General features: G+C 40.4%; 3 protein-coding genes and 1 long non-coding RNA gene across 4 annotated transcripts in view; 1 reads left to right on the top strand and 3 right to left on the bottom strand.

Annotated features, from left to right (window-relative positions):
- ZC3H11A (zinc finger CCCH-type containing 11A) overlaps positions 1 to 23475 on the bottom strand; it is a 45429-nt gene extending 21954 nt beyond the window's left edge. Inside the window, exons 1-3 of the mRNA XM_072814849.1 lie at positions 23349 to 23475; positions 6074 to 6273; positions 4821 to 4940 (exon numbers count right to left, since the gene is read on the bottom strand). Coding sequence (XP_072670950.1) covers positions 4821 to 4940; positions 6074 to 6127 — 174 coding nt within the window. The 5' untranslated portion in view covers positions 6128 to 6273; positions 23349 to 23475. The remainder of the gene's footprint in view (positions 1 to 4820; positions 4941 to 6073; positions 6274 to 23348) is intronic.
- Positions 16011 to 16960, bottom strand: LOC140626950 (uncharacterized). Its single transcript, XM_072814851.1, has one exon. The coding sequence runs from the start codon at positions 16958 to 16960 to the stop codon at positions 16862 to 16864; it is 99 nt and encodes a 32-aa protein (XP_072670952.1). The 3' UTR covers positions 16011 to 16861.
- On the bottom strand, positions 16011 to 21680 carry ZBED6 (zinc finger BED-type containing 6). The gene is made up of 2 exons (XM_072814848.1): positions 17438 to 21680; positions 16011 to 16473 (listed from the first exon to the last, which is right to left on the bottom strand). The coding sequence occupies exon 1, from the start codon at positions 21596 to 21598 to the stop codon at positions 18647 to 18649; it is 2952 nt and encodes a 983-aa protein (XP_072670949.1). The 5' UTR covers positions 21599 to 21680; the 3' UTR covers positions 16011 to 16473; positions 17438 to 18646.
- LOC140626951 (uncharacterized) lies at positions 22776 to 23791 on the top strand. Its single transcript, XR_012025911.1, has 2 exons — positions 22776 to 22850; positions 23425 to 23791. It is a non-coding gene; the product is annotated as an uncharacterized lncRNA (long non-coding RNA).
- The last annotated feature ends 1587 nt before the right edge of the window (positions 23792 to 25378 follow it).

Below are 25378 nucleotides of genomic sequence, written 5' to 3' on the forward strand. Positions count from 1 at the left end.
CACTTGCTTACAGGATGACTACTGAAACCAGGCGGCAGAGCATCACCTTGTCCCACCTCAGCCAAGAGTGTCTAAGTCAGGTGACTCAAACTTTTCAGTGCTCTGCATGTCTGCAGATGGCCCATGAAAAGCACTGCAAGTACTGATTTGGGGGGTTACAAATAAATTTTAGTGAGCTGGAAAATTTGCAAACATGGAACCCACAGAATAATGAAAATCAACTGCATATAGAAGGGGTTACAGTAAAAAAGCTCCTTTCCTTTCCTGTACTGCTCCCTGACAGCCACTGTTGTCAAGTTTCTCCTTTATGCTACCAGAGATTTTAAAAATACACATGTAGATGAAAAACAAATTCTTCTCCCCCTTTCTTTTACACAAATAGTTGCATATTATGCACCTAACTCTGTCCCTTGCTTTTTCACTGACAATATATCCTGATCTTTCCATCCAGTAAAGTTTCCCTTTAAAAAAAAATTATTTTTGGGCAGCCCAGGTGGCTCAGCGGTTTAGCACCGCCTTCAGCCCAGGGTGTGATCCTGGAGACCCGGGACCGAGTCCCACATCGGGCTCCCTGCATGGAGCCTGCTTCTGCCTATGTCTGTGCCTCTGTGTGTGTATGTGTCTCATGAATAAATAAATAAAATCTTTGAAAATAATAATAAAAAATAAGAAAATTTATTTTTAACAAGATTTTATTTATGAGACAGAGAGAGAGGCAGAAATACAGGCAGAGGAAGAAACAGGCTCCTTGTGGGGAGCCTGGTGTGGGACTCGATCCTGGGACTCTCTAGGACCACGCCCTGAGCGGAAGGCAGACATTCAAGCACTGACCCAGGCATCCCTACCCCTTTAAAAAAATTGTTAACAGCTGCCCAGCACTTCACTGTATGAATATAACAAACTTACTTTAAATGAAGATTAAAGATATTTTATTACAAATTATGCTACCCTGAGTAATTCTGTATGTATCTACTTTTGCACAGAAGAACACAGATGAGGGATGCCTGGGTGGCTCAGCAACTGAGCATCTATTTTTGGATCAGGGCGTGATCCTGGTCCAGGGAATGAGTCTCTTATTGGGCTCCCTGTGTGGAACCTGTTTCTCCCTCTGCCTCTCTGAGTCTCTCATGAATAAATAAAATCTTAAAAAAAAAAAAAAAGCATACAATATTTTCGAAAAATGCAGCCAAATAAGACTGTGAAGAAAAGAGTTATTTATTAACTAAGCGGCCTGAAGACTCTTACCTTAGGTACACCACTTGCAAAGTTGGCCCTTGGTGTTCCTAGTCAGCTAATTACGAGGCCTAGACTGTGCAAATAATCCATCTTATGCTAACACCTGCCATCCTTCTGGGAATGTAGAGTTTTGGTATGTGTTAGGTAGAGAGTGCTTGCTTGATCAGCCCCATTAAAAACCTTGGATGCGGGACGCCTGGGTGGCTCAGTGGTTGAGTGTCTGCCTTTGGCTCAGGGCATGAACCTGGAGTCCTGGGATCGAGTCCCGCATCGGGCTCCCTGCATGGAGCCTGCTTCTCCTCTCTCTGCCTGTGTCTCTGCCTCTCTCTCTGTGTCTCTCATGAATAAATAAATAAAATCTTAAAAACAAAAAAACAAAAACAAAAAACAAAAAACAAAACCTTGGATGCTAAGTCTCTAATTGGCTTCCCTAGGCACAAACATCCCACACGGAGTGCTGCATTTTCATTGTTGGGGGAAGTGTGCACTCTGGGTGAATCACTGTGGGAAGGATATCATAAAAGAAACCACCCATGGATTCCTGTAGACTCTGCCTATGTTTTTTTTTTCTTTTATGATCAGTGTTATTTCCCCATCATATTTTTTTACATTTATTTATTTTAGAGAGAGGGAGAACGAGTGAGCAAAAGCAGGAGGGAGGAGAGAGAGAATCTCAAGCCAGACATGGGGCTTGATCCATAACCCTGAGACAACCACCAGAGCCGAAACCCAGTCAGACGCTCAAAACTATGCCACCCAGGTGCCCCTCCCTGTAATATATCTTAGACATGATATATAACTATGTGCTGAGTCCCACGAGTTCTAGAGAATCTCTAAATGTAGATGTTCTTAGAGACCCAGACACACCTTCTAGGGAGTTGTGACAATTTATGCTCTGCCAACAATTTAACAACATGAATTTTCAAAGGCTGCAGAGTATTTCTCTGAATTTATTCAGTGAATTCCCTGCTCTTTGGAAGATAGGCAGCACATAATGCAGTTAAGAGGCCATAAATCTGGAGCCCACCTGAAGTAGCTCTATGAGCCCAGGCATACAAACTGCAGTCAGTCCGTCCTTCCTTCCTTCCTTCCTTCCTTCCTTCCTTCCTTCCTTCCTTCCTTCCTCCCTCCCTCCCTCCCTCCCTCCCTTCCCTTCCTTCCCTTCCCTCCCTCCCTTCCTCCCTTCCCCATGTTCCTCAATGTGTCCAAGGGCATTAGGTGAGGCTGAGAAATGAGAGTAGGCATTCATGCTGGGAGAGGGAAGGACATGTGGTCCAGATCAGGGCATTAGAGCCTGATGGAATGAGGAAGGTACCAGGTGACAAGGTAGAACTGGCCTACGGTATCAGAATCCATGAAGGGTTAAGAGGACATCTGTGTAGGAAGGTGGCCTGGCAGTGTTGAAGCCTAAGCAGGGTCAGCAAGGCTTCTGTGCAGAAGAGTTCCCAATGTAGGATGAGGAATAGTATATTTATGGAAGGTCAGCCTAGAATAGGCAACAATGACTAAGTGGGGTAAGGAAGGCAGAGTCTTCCCAAGTAGGGACCTGGTACAGAGCTAGAATATAAGCAGGATGAGAAAAGTAAATATCTCACATGGGAGGGCTGTCCCCACAGAGCAGCAGAGTCCAAAGGTGTAAAAGGGGTGTTCATGGGGAGAGAGGGGTATCCAGAGTAGGATGGTGGGGCCCAAGCATGATGAGGACAAGGTCCTCATGGTGGTGGAGCAAGGAGAGAAGGCCTGGTACAGGGCTGTTGGAACCAAAACAAGATGAGAGAGAGGTCCCTGCGGAAGAGCAGCCTCCTGTGCAATGTCAGAGCCTGAGGGGAAGGAAGAGGCTGTGAATACCATATTGGCTTAAGAAGACTGATAAGACATATTAAAGTCAAGTTTCTCACTTTGGAGAAGAGAGTTACAAGTACAGAAAAGGAGCAGCCTAGACTAAACCCTGTAGTGCTGGTGAACTGAAGGTATCTATGTGAACTTGATTTTCAATGCACAGACATAAAAAAGTAGTGAGACTCCAGAAGCTGCCCAATCTTATTTCTACATATATCATTCTTCACTAAAGGGATCCAGGGCTCCTTAGAGATTCCAGCACTTGAGGAGGAAAAATACAGGATGAGCCTGAAAAGTCTTGTCAGGCAAGAACGCAAAAAGGTATTCAAAAGATGAAAACATTAAAAGGACACAAAAATCAACTTGAACAACTCTTACTAGGCAAATCTGGGTCAACCTGAGGATTAAAAATGATAGTAATGGAGTACAAGACACTAAATAAAAGAGGACACTGAATTCACACAAACATAAATAAGTGGAAAAAACTGAAAATTTGGTGAGAAATGGGATGACAGGGTCTCAAAGTACCTCTCCACAAAATGAGTATTAGTTATAAAGAGAAAACCTTTATAGTGAAGCAATTTGGTACAAACCACCTTAATGAAGTGATCAAAGTTAACCTCACCAGTGATGGGATAATTAAAATTGTCTGACTGTGCCACCTAATAGTATGCACTGAGAAGAACTGTGATATTCCTGCCAGAGGTACAGACTTGAACTTGGTAAAGAGGAAACAAAAGACACACACACACTGAAGTACGTTCTACAAAGTAACTGGCCTGTAACTACTAAAAGTGTCAAGGCAAATGAAAAGTAAAAAAAGCTGAGCAACTGTTTTAGACTGAAGGAGAATGAGAAAGCAATGAAAACCATATGTGACACTCCATTCTGATCTTGCTTCTTCTATAATAAAGGACATAAGTGGTACAGCAGCAAAACTTGAATGGGATTTGAGGATTACATGAAAGTAATAGATTAGTGTTAGCTTCCTACTCTTGATGGTTGTACTATGGTTATCTAGGAGAATGTTCTTCTTGTTTGTAGGAACTCATAAATGTATTTAGGGGTGACAGGAAATGTCAGTCGTTCACTTCCAAATGGCTTCGAAAATGTTTTATAATGTACTTGCAGTGTTTCTCTAAGTTTGAGACTGTTTAAAACCACATAGAAATAGAGATGCTCCCCAAAGATACACATATGATTTTTACACTTTACCAAACTAGCTCCCAGAAAATACCAACTCATACTCCAAGATACCAAGATATTAAGCAAGCATTATCTATTATTATTTTTTAAATATTTTATTTATTTATTCATAGACACAGAGAGAGAGGCAGAGACACAGGCAGAGGAAGAAGCAGGCTCCATGCAGGGAGCCTGATGCAGGACTCAATCCCAGGTCTCCAGGATCACGCCCTGAGCCAAAGGCAGGCGCTAAACCGCTGAGCCACCCAGGGATCCCATATATGTATTTTTTTGAGAGACAGAGCACAAGCACATGTGGGAGTGGTGGGAAGGGGAGGGGCAAAGGGACAGAGAGACTCTTAAGTAGGCTCCATGCCCAGTGCAGAGCTCAACATGCAGAGCCCAACTCGGGGCTTGATCTCACAACCCTGAGGATCATGACCTGAGCCAAAATAAAAAATCAGACACTTAACTGTGCCACCTGGGCACTCCTTTCTCCCTATGTTTTTTATTGGCCCATCACGCCAGGCTGCTTATGATAACAGAAACCGAAAACTTACATCAATCTCCATGTGCCGAAACCTGCACACCTGTCGAAAACAGCGCCCCTCTTGCCATAATGTGCAAACAGTTTCATTTCCTAGTGCAGCTTCACAGTGACGGAAGGGACAGCTGTCACCCTGTAAACAAAGAGAATACCGAAAAGAACCGTACTACCAAAACAGATCCTAAGTAAAGTGTGCACTGTAACAGTTTCCTGGCATCCAGACAAACATGAAGGAGTAAGGAGAGACAGACAAGGCAGAAAACTGAGGTGGAAGACAATAACAATCTGAGGTCAACAAATTTATCCTTTCCTATGGCCTATTTCTTGACAGTAGCCTTCATTTGATTTCACAACGTAAGTGACATAAGCCAAGAGATGGGCTGAAAAAGGTAAGTAGGAGTATTTAAAGAGGTACTCTTTACAAATATATTTTACAGTTCTTCAAAACCACTTCATACATCTTTTTTATTTTTTTATGGTCACTTCGTACATCTTGACTTGTGTAACTAGCTTTTGATGGAAAATCACAAAGTTAATAGATTAGGATTTAAGTACAATTCTATGCTTCACTATATACTTCTACAATGATAATATCTGAAACAAAATGCTATATGTGCTCAGAGCTTTGCTCAACACTGATCATTTTAAACATAGCACTGAGATGATTTCAGAAGTTTTTCTAATATATACACTTACAGAATTAGTCACAAAATAACAGAAAAGTGGATAAATCCGAATGGAGCTGCAAATGAATCAAGCAGAAAAACAGGAAGTTTTGATAGAGAAAAAGGAAAAATGCTGAAAAAGCATATTTAGAAGAATGGTTTTATTACTCAGCAGGAAATGTGAAGAAAAAAATCAAATTCAACCCATGACAGTTCCTAGAAGTACAATACAATCCACCCATTCATTTAATACAAAGTAAATAAAACTAAAGTTTACAAGTGAGGCCAAAGTGCTTCATAGGCACCTTGAACAGGGATAATTAATAATACTTATTAATTAACAGATTATTAATTACCAATAAGAGAACAATGAATGATGACTATATGCTGTGAACCTTTTCATTTTTGTAGGATATGAAGAACATAAATCAAGAGAAAAAAAGGATAAATGATGAATTCTCCTAGAGTACTAAGAAAATAGTAACAGAAAATAAATGGTTGAGCTTAACAAAACATAAAAACTTAGTATAGTGGGAAAATCTTATCAAATCTTATTAGAGAAACTGTAGAAATAGCTGATTTTAAAAATGCCAATTCTTACTTTGGTACATGTAGAATAGAAAAAAAAATAGCAGTCTTCTCCTTGATTAGGCATGCTGGGTAGATCCTTAGATCAGAAAGTGGCTTCCTGAAAACAAGCCACTGCTTCCTCAAGGCGAGGACCAGCTCCAAGTCCTCTTGAAATGGGTTTAATCTTCCAAAAGACAACTCAATCACAGAAATCGTCTTTAAAATGCAATCCTAAAATGAGAAGACATTAAAGTACTTCAGATTAATTATTCTAACTTCCTCCTCCAAAGCATCTCAACTAAGATCACACTGTTAAAACCAAATTTTAATTGTATTATGTACTTGCCTATACAAAGCTTTGTGAACCCTGATTAATATTTTATTCTTAAGTGCACATTATACATTCTCATTTATAATGTAAAACTTTTATTAAGGACAGCCATGCTCTTCTTTTGTATTCTCCATGGTGCTTGTTAATGGCTTCAGCATAAGATGAAATAACCACTAACTCCATAAATGATCTCCATCTTAGATCATGAATGGGACTATGTCATTTTACACAAGGTATTTGCTGAATCTACATTGCTGACAACTAATTTTTTCATCTAATAAAAGTTCCAGTATTTTTACAAGCATTTTTATTTCAAAATATTTATGTTTCATTATAAATGGGTGGGGGAAACGGTCTCACTAGGATAACTGAAACAATCATCCCTGAATACATCTATAGATCTAGCTTATGTAATGAAGACGGCCAATAGATTGCACACCAATCTATAACAAGGAACAGAAGTCGCCCTTGAGATTCTTCCCATAAAACAGTGCTTACACAAAACTACCAATATCCCCCACCCCCAAGCCTTGACACACCCTGGCCCCCCACACTGAAGTGTTCAAGAAAGCTTCTACAAAAGTAAAAACACATGACAAGCACATGCCAGAATTTGGAGTTTCTACAAACTCAAACATCAAAAGACCAAGTTTCAGAAACACTGATCTACAACTTGAAATCAATGAAATAAAACTGAGTATCTCCCACTAATTAATAATCCTAATCTAAGAAAAGCAGGCCAAAATAAAAACCAGCCTTGAAGTCAGCACCCTGGGTTAAGAATTAGGAGTCTGCCACTAAACACATACTAAATACCTTTAAAATTTGCAATACACTTTGACTCGCAATTCATTTCTAGAATTTATCTTGAAGGAAACATTCAACCAATACACACGGTAATAATACGTAAGAAAGTTCACTATCGCTTTGCTTCTAAATGAAAATACATCCAGACACCTAAATGTTCAAAAACTGTGGTTTTAAAAAATTATGGTACATCCATGTAATGAGATAATATGCAATATATTACAGATTTTAGTACTGGGAAATGGGATGCAGCTGAAAAAATATGTAAAAATAGAAAAGCTTTGAAATCGGGTCATGGTTAGAAGAATTTTGAAGCACTTGGCAGAGAAAGCCTAGAAGAAACTACTATTAGAAAATATGAATGTTAAAGGTCTTCTGGTGAGGCATTATTAAGAGAAAGACAAGACTGGGAGGAAATCTTTGCAAAACACATAACTCATAAAGGACTGGTATCCAAAATATACAAAGAACACTTAAAACTCAACAATAATAAACCAATTAAGAAATGGGCAAAAAAATCTAAATAGACACCTTATCAAAGATGACACACAGATGGTAAATAAACATATAAGATACTCAACATTGTGTCATTAAGGAATTGCAAATTCCTTTTAGAATGGCTAAAATCCAGAACACTGACACCACTAAATGCTAGTGAAGATGAAGCAACAGGAAGTTTGGAAGAACAAGACCAAAATGTTAGCAGTAGTTACCACCAGAGTGGATGGTAGGATTATAGGCGGCTATTATTTCGTTTTATGCTGAGAACATGAAATTCTCTAATACAATGCAACACAGACATAATAAAAAATTTGTCTGCCTGGGGCGCCTGGGTGGCTCAGTGGATTAAGCTCTGCCTTCAGCTCTGGTCATGATCCCAGGGTCCTGGAATCAAGTCCCATGTCAGGCTCCCTGTTCAGGGAGGAGTCTGCTTCTCCCTCTGCCCATCTTCCTTGCTCATGCTCTCAAAATCTTAAAAAATAGTAATACATAAATATTTCAAGTTTGCCTTTACTGGCTTGCCCCATCACTGATACACTACAGAATAGGGTAAGGGTTGGACCTTTAATAGCACCTCACTGGTCCACTAGTAGGATTTCCCTGACTCTAAACACAAGGAATGCATTCTGTAATGGAGGATATATCAAAACTAAGTTAAGAAACTGCCTCAAGGGCAGCCCCAGTGGCGCAGCGGTTTGGCGTCGCCTGCAGCCTGGGGTGTGATCCTGGAGACCCGGGATCGAGTCCCGCGTCGGGCTCCCTGCATGGAGCCTGCTTCTCCCCCTGCCTGTGTCTCTGCCTCTCTCTCTCTGTGTCTATGAATAAATAAATAAAATCTTAAAAAAAAAAAAAAAAAAAAAAAAAAGAAACTGCCTCAAACACGATCAAGTCTCTAAGGGATACTCAAATAATGACATGCAAAAAGGAAAAGTATTAATCAGAAGATAATGAAAGGGACACCTGGGTGGCTCAGTGGTTGAGCATCTGCCTTCGGTTCAGGGCATGCCCCAGGTCTGGGGATAGAGTCCCACATCAGGCTCCCTGTGAGGAGCCTGCTTCTCCCTCTACCTATGTCTCTGCTTCTCTATCTCATGAATGAATGAATGAATGAATGAATGAATGAATAAAAGCTTAAAAAAAAGAGGAGAATGAAAAAGTTTCACACAGAAAAATCTTTTAGAAACGAAAAAAAGGGCAGCCTGGTGGCTCAGCGGTTTAAAAAAAAAAAGGGGGGGGGGGTTAGGGGTCAATTTCATTCCCGAAAACAACCTCCCAAAGAGCTAATATGAAACTGTTGCTGGTTTCAGGAACTCCCAACCTACTAATCCAACAATGGTACTACCCTATGAAATATAAAAAACGGCATGAGTTATATGTTAGGGTTTTCTTTATTGTTGTTGTTTTGCATTAAAAAAAGTAGGCTTTGCAAAATTCCCTGGGAGGTAACAAAATTCCCAAAGACACAGTTTTGCTTACATCTCAACAGAACAGTTACTTCATTGATCTGTTTTACACACTGAACTTTTTTTTTTTTTTTAAGATTTTATTTATTTATTCATGAGAGAGAGAGAGAGAGAGAGAGGCAGAGACACAGGCAGAGGGAGAAGCAGGCTCCATGCAGGAAGCCCAATGTGAGACTCAATTCTGGACCTCTGGGATCACGCCCTGAGCTGAAGGTAGACACACTCAACTGCTGAGCCACCCAGGCGTCCCCACACTGAACTTTTGTATCTTTATCTAGGGGGAAAAAAAGAATGTAACTGCTGTTCAAGAAAATGGCCAAAAATACTTCTCCCTAGACATTAAAAAAAAAAAAAAAAAAAGGCAGTAATCACTACTACTACAAGTTTGCAAAGACTCAAAACCAAGATGAATACTGGTACATCTTTCTTTCCTTTCCTTTCTTTCTTTCCTTTCTTTTCTTCTTTCCTTTCTTTTCTTTCTTTTCTTTCTTTCTTCCTTCCTTCCTTTCTTTTTTTTTTTTTTTTTTTTTGTTTTTTAGATTTATTCATGAAGGCAGCCCGGGTGGCTCAGCGGTTTAGCACCGCCTTCAGCCCAGGGCATGATCCTGGAGACCCGGGATGGAGTCCCATGTCAGACTCCCTGCATGGAGCCTGCTTCTCCCTCTGCCTGTGTCTCTGCCTCTTTCTCTCTGTCTCTCATGAATAAATAAAATCTTAAAAAATAAAAACAAATCTTAAAAAAAAGATTTATTCATGAGACACACAAAGAGGCAGAAGCACAGGCAGCGGGAGAAGCAGACTCCTAGCAGGGAACCCGATGTGGGACTCGTTCCCGGACCCCAGGATCGCACCCTGAGCTGAATGCAGACCCTCAACCACTGAGCCAGCTAGGCGTCCCTAATTTATTTTTTTAATTTTAATTTTTAAAAGATTTTATTTATTCATGAGAGACACACAAAGAGACAGACACAGGCAGAGGGAGAAGCAGACTCCTTGCAGGGAGCCCGGTACGGGACTCGATCCCAGACCCCAGAATCATGACCTGAGCCAAAAGTAGACACTCAACCACTGAGCCAAGCAGGTGCCCCCCTAAATATTTTTTAAAAAAGGATTTTATTTGAGAGAGCATGCTCGCACCAGTCTACAAGTGGCAGGGGAGGGGCAGAGGGAGAAACATTCTGGCAGCCGAGCAGGGAGCCCAACACGGGCTCAATCCCAGGGCCCCAAGACCTGAGCCAAAGGCAGCCACTTAACTGAGTCACCCAGGTGCCCCCATTATTTCTTAAATTTTAAAAGGGGAAACAAAAGTAGTCAATGATGCTGAGGAAACCTGAATACTTTTCAACAGTGAAAGCAGGAAACCAAGATGAGTGACTGACCCTCTCCCATCCCATCCTTGAATTAATATACAAAAAAGGAGAAATTCTTTTAAAATTGTCAGGTTCTGGGATCTCTGGATGGCTCAGCGGTTAAGCATCTGCCTTTGGCCCAGGGCGTAGTCCTGGGGTCCCGGGATCAGGTCCCACATCAGGCTCCCTTCATGGAGCCTGCTTCTCTCTCTGCCTATGTCTCTGCCTCTCTGTCTCTCTCATGAATAAATAAATAAAATCTTTAAAAATAAATAAATAAAATGGTCATGTTCTCAGTTGACCTTCATTTTTTTTTAAAGATTTATTCATTTATTTATTTATGAGAGATACACAGAGAAAAGCGGAGACAGAGGGAGAATAGGCTCCATGAAGGGAGCCCAACGTGGGACTCGATCTCAGGACCCCAGGATCATGCCCTGGGTTCGAAGGCAGGCGTTAACTGCTGAGCCACCCAGGCGTCCCTCTCAGTTGGGCTTTAAAGGATACAGGATGAGAGGTATGAAGAGGCATCTGGGTGGCTCAGCCGGTTAAATGTCTATATAGTTTTTTTTTTTTTTTTAAGATTATTTATTTATTTATGCATGAGAAGCACAGAGAGGAGAGAGGCAGAGACACAGGCAGAGGGATAAACAGGCTCCATGCAGGGAGCCCGACGTGGGACTCGATCCCGGATCTCTAGGATCAGGCCCTGGGCCAAAGGCAGTGCTAAACCGCTGAGCCACCCAGGCTGCCCTAAATGTCTATATACTCTTGATTTCAGCTGAGGTCAGGATCTCAGGGATTTGAGATCAAGCCTGGTGTTGGGTACCAGGTTGGGTGTAAGCCTGCTTAAAGATCCTCTCTCTTCCTTTTCCTCTGTCCCTTTCCACCTCAAAAGGACATAGCTTGATATAAGTGAATATACTGCTATGAAAAAGAGCGGAAACAAAACAAAGTTCAAAAAATAGGAAAACTTGAATTTCTCACCTCTTCTCCCAAATTTTTTTTTAAGATTTTAAGATTTATTTGAGAGAGAGAAAGGGAAAGAACACCCTCACCCACATGTGTGCACAGGAGGGCAGAGGGAGAAGAGGGAGAGAAGCAGATGTCCTGCTGAGCAGTGAGTCCAATGTAGGGCTGGATCCTAGGACCTGGAGATCATGACCTGAGCTGAAATCATGAGTCAGTTGCTTACTACTGGGGATTTTTACCTCTAAGATACAGATGCAGTGAAAAGCCGAGACACCTGCACCCCCAATGTGTATAGTAGCAAAGTCCACAATAGCCAAACTGTGGAAGGAGCCTCAGTGTCTATCGAAAGATAAATGGATAAAGATGTGGTCTACATATACAATGGAATATTACTCAGCCATTAGAAATGATGAATACCCACTATTTGCTTTGATGTGGATAGAACTGGAGGGTATTATGCTGAGTAAAGTAAGTCAATCAGAGAAGGACAAACATTGTATTTCATTCATTTGGGGAATATAAAAAATAGTGAAAGGGATTTATTAAAGAGAAAAGGAGAGAAAACAAATGAGAAATATCAGAGAGGGTGACAGAACATGAGATTCCTAACTCTGGGAAATGAACAAGGGGTAGTGGAAGGGGAGGTGGGCAGGGGGATGGGGTGACTGGGTGATGGGCACTGAGGGGGGCACTTGATGGGATGAGCACTGGGTGTTATACTATGTGTTGGCAAATCGAACTCCAATTAAAAAAAAAAAAAGTCAGTTGCTTAACTGAGCCACCCAAAAGAGATTTCAATACAATTTACAGATACCAGAATAAACTGATGAAAAACACAAAAACTGACTTGTAAGATATTGTCAGGATATTTCCCAGAATGCAGAAAGATGTCAATACAAGAGAAAAGGTACAGAACATGAAAATAATTCCAGGAAATTCAATTTCTATACAATGGAAAATCTAAAAGGAAGGAATGAAATTGGTAGAGATAATAATAAAATACAACAAATTTTACCTAAACCGACTAAACTTGAGTCTTTAAATTAAAGGAGGTTCATCAAATGCCAGGCAGAAAATTTCTTTAAAGATATCTTTACTGGGGCACTGGCTGGCTCCTTTGGTGGACTCAGTTGCAACTCTTGAGATGTGAGTTCAAGTCCCATGTTGGGTGTACAGATTGCTTAAAACAAAACAAAACAAAACAAAACAAAACGTGGACATCTCTACTATATCAGAGATATGCTGAAAATTTCAAATTCCAATGGGTAAAGATAGAATCACAGAGATTTCTAGGAAAAAGTAGACTGGTAACAAAGGAAAGAAAGTCGGACTTGATATCAGACTTATCATTTGAATCTCTAAATGCCAAAAGACAAAATGCTATGCACCAGAATTTAAAGGGAAGATTATGACCTTAGATTTTGCCTTTCAAACTACATTTCAGGGACGCCTGGGTAGCTCAGTGGTTGAATGTCAACCTCCAGCTCAGGGCATGGTCTGGGATCGAGTCCAGCATTGGTGCCTGTTTCTCCCTCTGCCTATGTCTCTACCTATCTGTGTCTCTCATGAATAAATCTTAAAAAAAAAAAAAAAAAAAAAAACTACATTTCAAGATTTCAGGACTTGGAAGAAGTTTTAGACATAAAGTCTCAACAAGTATACTATCTATGTACTCCATGTATTCTTGAAATACATTGAAGTATTCTAAGTTGAGAAAAAGAAATTCACTTTCACTATTTCACTGCTTTTTGAAAAAGTTTTAAAACTGCTTTGGAGATCTTATTTATGATACAGCTGATAAATCCAAAATAAAGTTAATTGAACCACAGTATACTAAAAAAACAAGATCACATGATCAAAAAACATTTATTCCAGGACCAAGTGGTTTAACATTAAAAAAAAAAAAAAAAACAAACTCATTACATTAATAAACGTAATGAGTAAAGAGGTGCAAAAAACAAAAACTCTGCTATCTTAAAATTTCAAAAGAGAAAACTTTTTTTTAAAAAAAAAGGATTTAAAATGGTATTTTTGAAGTTAAAATGGCTTTAAAATAGGTAAAAGGCAACATCTACTCCTGATAAAAACTTAGTAAATTATAAGGAACCTCTTTAGCATACATGCCCTCAATTATCAGAAACTATCAGCAGAAGCAATATAGTAAAACACTGGAGGTGACCCTCATTCCAGGCAAACAAAAACTGAGCACTTATTGTCTCCACCATCTGTGAACACTGTTGCAGAGTTTAGCACATGCTATTAGGAACGGTATTAAGAGGAGAAAGGAGGCAAAAAATTTAATACCTGCAGAGATTATATGCTTGCAAATCTAGAAATCAACTAAAAAGTATTTAATAAGGGATTTTTAAAAAATTGGTAAATTTCCTATGTGTTAGCTTGGTAACAAAGTCTCATTCATAATAAAGGCATAAAATATATAGGAAGAAAATGAAGAAGTATACAAAACCTACATTAAGTTAAAAACTGAAAAACTCTGAAGCTACTAAGGTACAAAAGACCTGGATAATGGAGACAGAATGGAATAGAGACTTAAAGCAGTTTATTTCTCCAAATAATATATACATCAAATGAAAACAGTTTATTATTGGAACCTGATGGACTGTAAAATCATCTAGCTAAGAACGGGATGCCTGGGTGGCTCAGCGGTTGGGTGCCTGCCTTTGGCTCACGGTGTGATCCCAGGAGCCAGGATCGAGTCCCACATCAGGCTCCCTGCAAGGAGCCTGCTTCTCCCTCTGCCTCTCTCTCACTCTCTCTCGGTCTCTTTCTCTCATGAACAAATAAATAAATCTTAAAAAGAATAGCTAAGAAAGAAAAATTCTAATAGACAGGATCTGTGAAATATACCATTTAAGTATAATATTCTCAAACAAATGAGTGTAAAATAACAGGATTTAAGCAAGTCCATGAATAAATGCAATTTGTGAAAAAAGCATTTGAAATTAACAACAGAAAAAACTGGCCTCCCATTTGGAAAAAAAAAAAACAAAAAACAAAAAAAAAAACCCTGTACCTCATACATAACGGTTCTAGGAGAATAAAAGCAAAGATGGCAAAGAAGCTTCAGCTCACTAACTAAAGTACTATACTAAGAAGATTCTGAATTCATAACTGAGCTCAGCAAAAAGCAGTTCGACAACTTTACTGACCATGCTTATGGGAAGGAAAGGCAATGTCATATAACTTCAATCCCTAGATTACGTTTGCTTTTTAATTTTTTATTTAAATTCCAGTTAGTTAACTAACAGTGTAATATTAAGTTTCAGGTATACGGTAGTGATTCAACACTTTCATACAACACAAGCGCACTCCTTAATCCCCATCACTCCACTTGCCTCCCCTTTTGTAACTATAATAAGCTTCTCTATGGTTAAGAGCCTGTTTCTTGGTTTGCTTCTCTCTCTCATTTTTCCCCTTTGTTCCTTAAATTCCACATGAATGAAATCATGTATCTTTCTCTGACTCATTTCACTTAGCATTTTATTCTCTAGCTCCACCCATGTCATTGCAATGGCAAGATTTCATTCTTTCTTATAGCTAATTGCATATATACCACGTCTTCTTTATCTATTCATCAATTGATGGACACCTGAGCTGTTTCCATAATTTGGCTATTGTAGATAATGCTGCAATGAACATCAGGGTACATGTATCTGTTTCAATTAGTATTTTTGTGTTCTTTGGGTAAATACCAGTAGTTGACTCCTGGATCAGAGGGTAGTTCTAGATCACATTTTTGATATAAAATACATAACCATCCAAATACTGGAAAAAAGTGTTTTGTTGTTTTTTTTTTTAAATAAGCTCTGGTTGGAAAAAAAAAATTTCCTAGCATGATACTATGTTGAAAATCATGATAAAATTGATAGATTTGACTACATAAAATGAGAAACACAGCAGAAGATCAATCAGCAACATGACCAAAGATTAGTATTTTTACTAAAAATAATGTTAAGAACTTTTACAAATCAAAAGACATCATTAATTACTCAATAAACTAATACAACTTCTTTAGAGAACTGTAATAATCCTACAAGTTTACATCTTAGAATTGGTTCTAGGGAAATTGCTCACAAAGGGCTGTTATTGGATGTGGGCTATTTTTAAGGGCAAAAACTCAAATGTCTATTAATGAGAGAGATATTAAACTATAGTACTTCCATATAAAGTAATAATGCCTTGTCATTAAAAAAAAACAGATAAGGCACAGCTATGTGCATGGATGTGGAACTATGTCATGATAAACTATGGATAACACTTCTTTAAGAGGAAATGGAATCATTACAGGGAGATTCTACCTTGGCACACTGTTTTTACCTTTTTTATAAAGTGCATGTACTATCAAAAAAAAGGGGAAGGGAAAGAAATGTTTCCATCCCCAAACCAAAAGCTTGTAAGTGATTACAAGAAAAAAATATCTTGACAATAGTTTTTTAATTTCTTACTGATCCAGGAAAATTATGCCTTAAATTATAAAAATATTCACTCTTTATATGAGGAAAAAAAAACCATTTCCACACTTACATTAGCTGGTTGCTCTCAACAGGAACCTCTGTGTCTTCACTGAGTTCCAATCTATTACGCCTGTAGGTCGAATCAACACTCAATCCATGAATTAATAATAATGGGGCAGAAAGAATTTTCCTCCTCACATTGCCAAGGAAACCTCTCAGCCACAATTCAAACACAGGACGTGTTTTTAAAACATCTCCCAACTACTGGGAGATTAAGTCCGTTCGAATAACCTTTGTCAGACTGGAGACAAGCTAGGCTTAGTTATCTCCTCAAAAACAAAAACAAAAATAAAAACAAAAAAGAGAGTTCATTTAAAGATGAACTTCAGAGTCAAAGGATATTGGAAAAAAAAAATCCATCTTCCATAGCCGAACAATATAATTTAAAAAGAAAGAAGAAGAAGAAAAAGAAAAAAGAAAAAGAACACCAAAATTCAATAAGATCCAATTTCTGGTCTTCAAGATTTCTTCACCTATTAAGAAAAAAACAGAAACCTTCCCCCATCTTTATTATCTGTATAATAAAAGCATACTTGTATGAAAAAATATAAAGTGTTTTATGTATATAATATACATATACATATATACTAACTGGCTTATACACACACACACACATATACACAAACGTGTAGAAATAAAACATTTGGGTAAGTTTTCCCTTTTAAAATATACTACAAAAGCCTTCAGATTTGGGCTCATTATGAAAATAGTGAACTTACTCTTATATCAAAGTATCATGATGTGTATCAACGTTACACTAAATTCTGCCCAGCCCACAGAATAAACATGAAGAGAAATCCTTACACATGAATCAATGTGTATAATACGGATGTATGTACATCATTATCATCTTTATCATCTTCAGGGAGTGTTTAACCAAAAAAGATAGAAACGTATAGTTATTGAGTAACTACAGAGTGGTGCAGCAAGCTGTAGAAGGCAGAGCAGCATTATAGCCATCCTGAACTGGCACTGTCAAAATACAGAAAGCTTCTATCTAAGGGAAGACTTTTCTTCTTTTATAGCAACACCAGTGTCACTGGTGTGACATTCAATATTGGCCTTGCAAAGGCTTGCTTATGCAGCCTGGTTTCATTTTTTTTTTTTTTTTTAAACAAGTGATGGCTACAACTAAAGACTTTATAACTATTCACTTACTCCAGTTAGTAAAAGGGTAAACTTTTGGAGTTGAAATTTCATTTCACAATGGTACATTTACCATTTAAGAATTAAAAACAAAAAACCCAAAAAACAAAAAACCCAAAAAACAAAAAAAACGATTTTGATACATAGAAATGAGTTCTAAATTTTGAAACCAGCCCCGTAACAAAGCAATTTTGATTCTCATGTAATAAATACTACATAATCTCTAGGCTAAATCTTGCCAAATACTATCCAAGACAAAACTAAAATCAAAACTTAAAAAAAAGTGGACACCTTTTACTCACACTTAATACTAGTCAATTTTCCAGGAAATTTTTGGGCAGGGAATATCCCCAAATCTAAAATGAAAAAAAGGAAAAATTGGGATCTTACATTAGTTATTCAGTCTGAAACCTGTAATAGACTTTTACTAAAAGTCATCATTTCCTGGCCTCCCACTCAACCACAGAGACATACTTTAGGAGTGGAAAGGGACTTTAAAGATCACTGAGATCAATTCTCTAATTTTACCAGCGAGGCAATGATTCCTAAGACCTGAAAATATTGACTGCTTATGTTTAGCTAAGATTAGAAGCCAAAAAACCAACTCATAGTTAAAAATACAGTATTATGGATCATTCAGCATGTATATGTAAAGATATGTAATTAAGATTAGAGAATTAGAGAAACATTCTTTGGGAAATAGACACTGTCAAAAGTATGCTCCTGGGGCTTTTATTCCACTTCCTAGTCAAGCTTTTTCAATTCTTGTAAACTTTTTATTATATCATTTGTTCATGAATTTATAAAAAGTACCCATACAATCTTTATTTTGGTTTTACACTATTTTCTGAAGGTTAAAAAAGGCAATTCAAACACTAAAAGTAATTTTTTCCTGATTTTTTTTTTTTTACATAGATCCAATCCTAAATATAAAGGGTAACTCTATCACACTCAGTAAGTTGAAATGATAAAGCTGACCAGTATGAGGAGGCAATCAGAAATTACCAAATTTTGTGAGTTTTGTTTTTGCCAAGCTTTAAGTATGGATCAGGGTTTTTAAAGAAATAGAAAAATGGGAGAGAGGGGAAAAAATACCGCTTAGGATGCTTTTTTACCTCAATTTCATTGGTTTCAGAGCAATCAAACCTCCCACGATGGGAGAAATTTTTACTTAAAACCAATTATATGTTCAATCTACCAGCCAGAAATAGCCTAAAGCCTTTCAATGCTGCACTATATTTTTTAAGTTAAAAAATATTTTTTCTCTCTTAATTGATATAAACAAAATTTCAAGAGACAGCTACACTGAGTTACTATAAAATTTTTAATCTTCACTTTGTCAGCATTATTACCTCCGAGGAATTTTCAGCACGTTTTCACGTTTTGTGTTTTCAGGTTTCCCCAGATTTGTGTATGAGTAATTAGTATAACCATATATAACTATAGCAATTAGAATACAGTAACATAGCAACAAGTTGCCCATTTCAAATGAAAAAGAAATTACTGTAATATTTCTTTTTCGTTGCTTTGAATAACTTCATTCCCAGGATCCCAGCTCAGAACCAACGTAGAATAATCATAGTTAACATTTTTCAAGTTCATTTTCAAAAACATCAGCTGTTCTATGTTGTCAAAGTCCAGGCTCATAATCTGTTTTGGATGAAACTGGCTATTTGCAGTAAAGATACATTCAGACTGCCAACTACACATGGGGCAGCTTAGATATTGAATGGCAACTTGGGTCAAAGCTGGCCATATGCTCACCTTCCTCTGCCAGTAAATCAAAGGGTCACCACCTCCTGAGATCTCTGAATACTTCTCTTTGAAGTATTCATCCACTACTGCTATGGCAGAAGGAAACATGAAGCTTTTGCTTCCAACGGCAACATTATCTGCAGCTGAACTATCAAAAGACCCTGAACTGGAGGCGCCTTCTCTTATAGATGAGGTAAATGAATCAGCTCCTACGATGGCTGAGGGACCAGCAGCATCTGAGGTTGCAATATGGCAGACCTCTGAAGATTCCATATAATTGCAAACTTCTTCTGCAAGGATCTGCTTATAAGTTTCTAAATCGGCACCTTGAGGGAAAAAGTCTTCCAAACTGTTTTTAAAACAAGGATCTAACAAAGCAGCTAAGACACAGGGCTTGGATTTGAGCATGGCACTCAATAGGGTATCAGTTTCAAGTTTCAGAGATAAACTGTCCACCAGATTGAGTGCTTGAGTAATACCTCTTATTTGAAAATCTTCTCTGAGTTTCTGCAGAGAAAGGAGCAGATGATGGATTAGGGGTAGCACCTGATTCAATCCTGTGGTCTTGACACTCACTTTCTGGGTGGCCTCCTCGAATGGTTTAAGAATATCACAAACGTAAGTCATAAGAGTCCACTGAAGGGAGGTGAGCACAACTCCACTCGCTCTACCAAGACTATGGTGAACTGAGTAGCAATGCTCTAAGAGCCATTTTAACATATAAAAGGTAGAAATCCAATGGCCAGTTTCATCCTGCTTCAAATTCTTCCATGGAAGTTGATGATCATTTTGGAACTCTTGCAGAATCTGACGGGCCTTAACCGAATGACTGAAATGATGACAGGTTTTCCTAGCAGCTACTAACATATTCTCAATGCTTTTGTGCTCACAAAAAAAGTCCTGAATGACTATATTTAAACAATGCAGGAAGCATGGCACATGGGTAAAGCCTCCATCTTTGATTGCATGTACCACGTTAGAGGAATTATCGGAAACAATGAAGCTAGGAATGAGGAAATTAGGAGAAAGCCACAGACCAATCTGGTCATTTAATTCTTGTAAAATGTTGGTTATCAAACAGTCTTTGGCCAACCCTGTTACACACAGTACTGCCCACTTTCTAAAATTGGGGATCCTGCCATTACTGGAAGAAGGTGCAGTTTCCAAAGAAACCCAGTGCACAGTCACAATGAAATAGTCAGTGGATGGGTCATGTGTCCAAATGTCCACGGTCAGGTGGATCTTTTGGCTTTGAACATTCTCCAAAGTTAGGAAAATTTTTTCCCTGACCCAATCGTATAATTGAGGAACAGCCTTCGTGAAAAAGTAAGTCTCAGATGGTAATCTATAGTCAGGGGCCACAATCTGCATGAACCTCTGAAAGGCTGGAGTTGAGAAGTAGTTGTAAGGATGCATATCCTCCACAATCATTTGAATAATTGCCTGACTTATTTGACTTGAGACTGAATTTTCAGAGTATGTTGTTTCTCCCTCCTGTGCATGTGTCAGAGTGTCTTGTTCTGCAACAGGAATAGGACTCTCAGATCTTCTACTATTTTCGACCTCTAACACAGGAGGCTCATCTGAATCAGAGTCACTAAGGTCCTCAGCTGTTAAATCATGGCTGCCTGTAGACTTCTCTCCATGCAGAGGATCACTTAAGAGATCATTTCTCTCAGTCTCAGCCTCATCTAATCCATTTCCAACCGCACCACTGTCTTTGTTGGCAACAGCCCAATGGATGGGATGTGTGGCCTGCAGGTGTCGTTGAAGTGTTGAAGTTCCTAAGTGAGAACCTGGCCTACCCCGGCTCACACTTCTTTTACATATGTTACACACAGCTCTTGAGATGTGCTGAGGATCAGTATAAAAAAAATTCCAAACTGCAGATGTCTTGGCTCTTGTTCCAGGGATTAAGGCATGCTTGACAATGTTACTTTTGATGAGAAATCTCCCTCTTTCTGCCCTCAGGGCATCAGATACCGATTTATCGCGCTTCTTACCCATTCTGTTTTCATCTAATGGATCAGTAGACATATATTCAAAGCTTCCATTGCTTCCAGCAGAAGAGGGAGATAAAGGCACATCCAAAGTAAAATCCTCCTCCCCACTAGTGACTCCAAATTTGTTGGCCCTGGTCCAGTGAGGTGAATGCCTCGCCTGCAAATGTCGTTGTAGAGTAGATGTTCCCAGATGGCTGCCTGGTTTACCCCTGCTAACGCTTTTTTCACAGAGGTTGCAAATAGCCCGCCAGGTATACTGGGGGTCAACATGAAAGAAGTGCCATACAATGGAGGTCTTGGCTCTGGTACTAGGGAGATAGATCTGTTTTTCTATATTGCTCTCAAAGAGACCTTCTTCATCCTGCTCATGGGCACTGGAAGCCAATAAAGCAGGGGCATCTGCAACAGGCCTCCCAGATCCCAAATCCTTACTAAACTTTTTTGCAAGGATCAGTTTTTTTCTTCGCCTTTTCCCTTTAATCCGTAAACCCTTCTTTCTTTTCTTTTTAGCAGGCAACTTTGCCTCTTTATCCTCTTTATCCACTTCTGCCACCATCTTTCCCTCTACCACATCTTCTTCATCTGTATTAGCATCAATAGGAACACATCCCAGAATACCAGCATCACTAAAAGTGTTGCATCGTCTACCAGGAGAGAGTGAGGAAACTGGTACACTTAAGGTACATACACTCATTCTCTTTGTCTCCAAAATCCGTACCAGAATCTGTTAGTGGGTTTATTACTCAAGCAGGAATATAGCTGTTCCTCTCTAATTGCATTACCTTGTCTCCAATTTCTGTGGGGAATCAAATTCCCTTTGGAACAATGACTTCCAAGCCAGGTTATTTTTGGAGGAAAAGTGACAGCAAGGGAGAACATTCCCGAACTCTTTTCTTAGAGGGCTTTATGATCCCTTCCAATGTCTGAGTTCCGAATCAGATTTCAAATAGTCCAATCTCTTCATGTTAACAGAATAAAAGAACTTGAGGCCCACTTTCCCAAAGTCATAGAGTTAGAAGCAGCTAGAAGCCAGGTCTTCCAAATCCCAGGCCCATGTTCTTTCCGCTTCATCAAGAACTGCATCTCCTTGAAATGCCTTCATCTTTTATAATATGTATTTTTGTGATGCGTCATGGTAGCAACATCAATTTCCCTTAATTCTGAAATCATTTTCAGGAAATTTCACTTAAACAAAAACATAGTGCATCATTCAACATTCGTCATTTAGGACTGTGATTTGACAACACACCCCAAAAAGTCAATTCTGGGACTATAAAGCAGACTCCACATACTGGTCATTAACAGCAAATGCGAGTTGAGCCCTTTCAGCTCTAAATAAAAATAACACAATTTAAAAAAATGTGGATGGCTTAAAAAAAAAAAAAGTGTTTGAAGAATAAAAATTTAAAAGGTCACAAGCTGCATTTTCAATTTACTGTTTGTATCAAGAGTTAATCCAAATTTAGCTTTCGGGTATTTTTAGACTGGAAAAGCTTTACTGCCTATAAACGAGTTACTCGTAAGCTGAATTCGTATATGAACAGCGAACACTGAGACTTGAGCTCTGAATCACTTCCATTCCTTTCCGGTTGATCCCTCCCCTTCTCCCAATACCTACATACATTTACCCTAAAAAGCATCGCTATCACTAGTTCCACAGCCTCCTCCTCAAGGTCCAGAACCAAGGCCTGCAAGATGCCGACCACATGGGCCTTCCCCATAGGAATCCGCACCGACTACGGGAGTTTAGGGGGCGGTCTTCAATACGGCCTCATCAATCCTACAAGGAGAACCGAAGTGTCCCTGTTGTTCTTGGCTCCGCTGCGGAGGGCCGGGGCGGGAGTTAACTGAGGCGGGGAGGGAGGGGGTGGAGGATACCGGATTAAGGTCGGTGCAGTGTGAGGGAGTCTCCCAAGTAGTGGGACCCTGGAGAGGAACGAGACGAGGTAAATTCAGCTCCGGGCACTCAGTCTGACTTAGGCGGTGGGGGTCCTGCTCAACTAGGGAAACTGGTCGCGAAGAAAGCGACCCGGGGTCAGTTCTCCCTCGGGGGCGGGCGGCGGGCGGGCTTGCAGGGGCTGCTCCGGCTCCGACGGTTTCGCGCACACCGGAAGTGGGGGGGGAGGGGAGGGGAGGGAGGTGGTCGGGGAAGGAGCAGGCGCCGTGGGGGTGGGGCGCGGGGTGGGGGTGGGGGTGGGGGTGGACGGAGCTGGGAGCGGGAGCCCGGGGCTCCCAGCTCGCCCAGGCGAGGGCGGCGGCGGCGCGGGAGGTGGGGGAGGGGAGGGGAGGGGAGGGGATCGCTACGGCGGGGCCCAAGGACCCGCTCTGACTTCCCGGACTAGGCCGCAACCCAGGGGCGAGGGGAGGCCGCGGCCACTCCCCTCGCCCTCTCCCCCACCTCCCCTGCCCCGAGCCACCGGGAATCAAAAAACGGGTCTAGTTACCAGAGAACAGAAACTTTACCGAACCGCCGACACCGCCCCGGCTCCCGCTTGCTGCCACGTCTTTCTTCTCTCTTAGCCGCTGCCGCCCGCCGTCCTCACAGCAGCAACACCAGCACAAACGCAAAACTGCCAGCGTCAAAGATGGCGCCTGGCTACAGGCTCCGCTCTAAGACCCGGCCAGGACAAGTGCCAGCACGACGCAAAGCGAGAGGATTCTGGGAGTTGTAGTTTTCCCTACGAGGCGAGGCTTAAGATGGCTCCCCGGGGTCACGGGGTCACGCGTGAGGGGAGGCGCTGGGACGCGGGAGGGGGGTGTCTTCGTTTGCGAGGAACGCGCTCTTAGAGACACGGGTCTCTTGGAACCATCATTGGCCAAAAATCGTTTTTAAAGTTTCTCAGCCAAAAAAAATAAATAAATAAATAAAGTTTTTCAGTCAAGTGAAGTACTGAGCGATAGAGCCGCGGGGACGGCTGTCTACCGGACAGTAGGCCCTCGTGTGTTTCCTACCAGAGAATTTGGTCCATGAATGAATTGCCCGAACCGTGTATGATTTCCATTTAGAAATGAGCTACTTGCCCCTCTTTTGATTGGAGGAGGGGAGATCGGGCCTGGGGAAGACAAGTTTTTGTCTTGGAAAAAATAATTCATGCCCCTTACCATGCTCATGAGGGTTGGAGCAGGAAAAGGGAAAACCAGGGGTCACCCCGGCCACTTCCTTATTGACATTATCCTGCACTTTACAATTTCAATGTATTCACTTTTTCCTCTGATTATACAAGTAATACGTATAAGTGGTCTAAGTTTTTTAGATTGATAGTAAAGCGGGTGGGCCTCCAGGCACCTTTTATTCCCTCCCAGGCTCGTTCTGCCAACTACCAGCTTGGTGTGGGGGCCTCAGCCCGTGCGGGTCGGAGCAGGTCCTGAGACTTGGGCTCTTCTGTCTCACTTTGGAAAAGTGAGGAGGCACAACATTAGAATCCTAGCCACAATCCCCACCTTACATGACAATGCTCCGCGATTGCCACGTCAACCAGGCCCAACAGGCAGGTTCCTGGTGACCTGTCTCCCTCTGCGCCACGATGTCTAGGGTTTTTCAGTGTAGCAGAAAAAGCCAGCCAAACGGTTGAAGGGTTCTTCAGCCCAGGGCTTTACAAGCTGCAGCTCTATTCTGATTGGTATACTGCATGTAGTTATATCATATTTCATCCAATCGAAGGTAATGAGAAGCATCTTATTTTATTAGAACTGAAACAAAAACCCTCCACCAATTAAACTCTGACACACCATGGATCGGAGATGTTAGACGTTGAAAGAGTATATGTTTTAGGATGGATGAAATACAGTATTTTAAAGATAGGAACAAGCTAAAGTTATCCATACCATTCCTATTGCTTTGCGGTTGGCTTCCTGCCCCACCCCCCCGCCCCCCACTGTACAATATTTCCTGAATATCTTCCAATGGTCATCAGTGCTTAGAGGCCTACTTTATTCTTTTTAACAGTTCCCATCCCACTGTAAGGCTGTTTTGCAGTAAGTTTCAGCAGGGTATGAATGATGTGAGGCAGAGGTCACTGAAGCCTATCTTGAATGCTTGCTACTAAACCAAGGATTAGTGATAACTGAATCTTCCACTTACAATTTTATATGTGTGATGATTGAATTTTCCACAGACTAGCTTCTGGCTCCATACATTTTAAACCTTGCCTCTCCTCCATAATCTACATGCCACTTACATCAAGATATGACCTCTGGCACTACGACTTTGAGTCATAATGCCAGATGAGTCCACACAGTGGGTAATAGGGGTATTCTTGAAAGCCATTTCTATACCTACATGTTTTCAACCCAGTGTCCATCATCAATATCCATTATCCCTCCTCTTTTTCTTCCCACCGTTGGGTCTCAGCTGTCTGACATGAGTGAGATAAGAGGGACCAACAGAGGCTTCTAGCAAGAAGCCTTAAGCAGAAATCACAAACACCTGCTAACTACAATGGCTACATTCAATATCTTGCTGTAGCTGCAAGAG

This window comes from Canis lupus, chromosome 38, assembly GCF_048164855.1.
Source record: "Canis lupus baileyi chromosome 38, mCanLup2.hap1, whole genome shotgun sequence".
In the NCBI taxonomy this organism is placed as follows: Eukaryota; Metazoa; Chordata; class Mammalia; order Carnivora; family Canidae; genus Canis; species Canis lupus.

Excerpts from the sequence above, each read along its gene's own strand:
- LOC140626950 (XM_072814851.1), bottom strand. The coding sequence starts at position 16,960 with ATGGCTATAATGCTGCTCTGCCTTCTACAGCTTGCTGCACCACTCTGT.
- ZBED6 (XM_072814848.1), bottom strand. The coding sequence starts at position 21,598 with ATGAGTGTATGTACCTTAAGTGTACCAGTTTCCTCACTCTCTCCTGGT.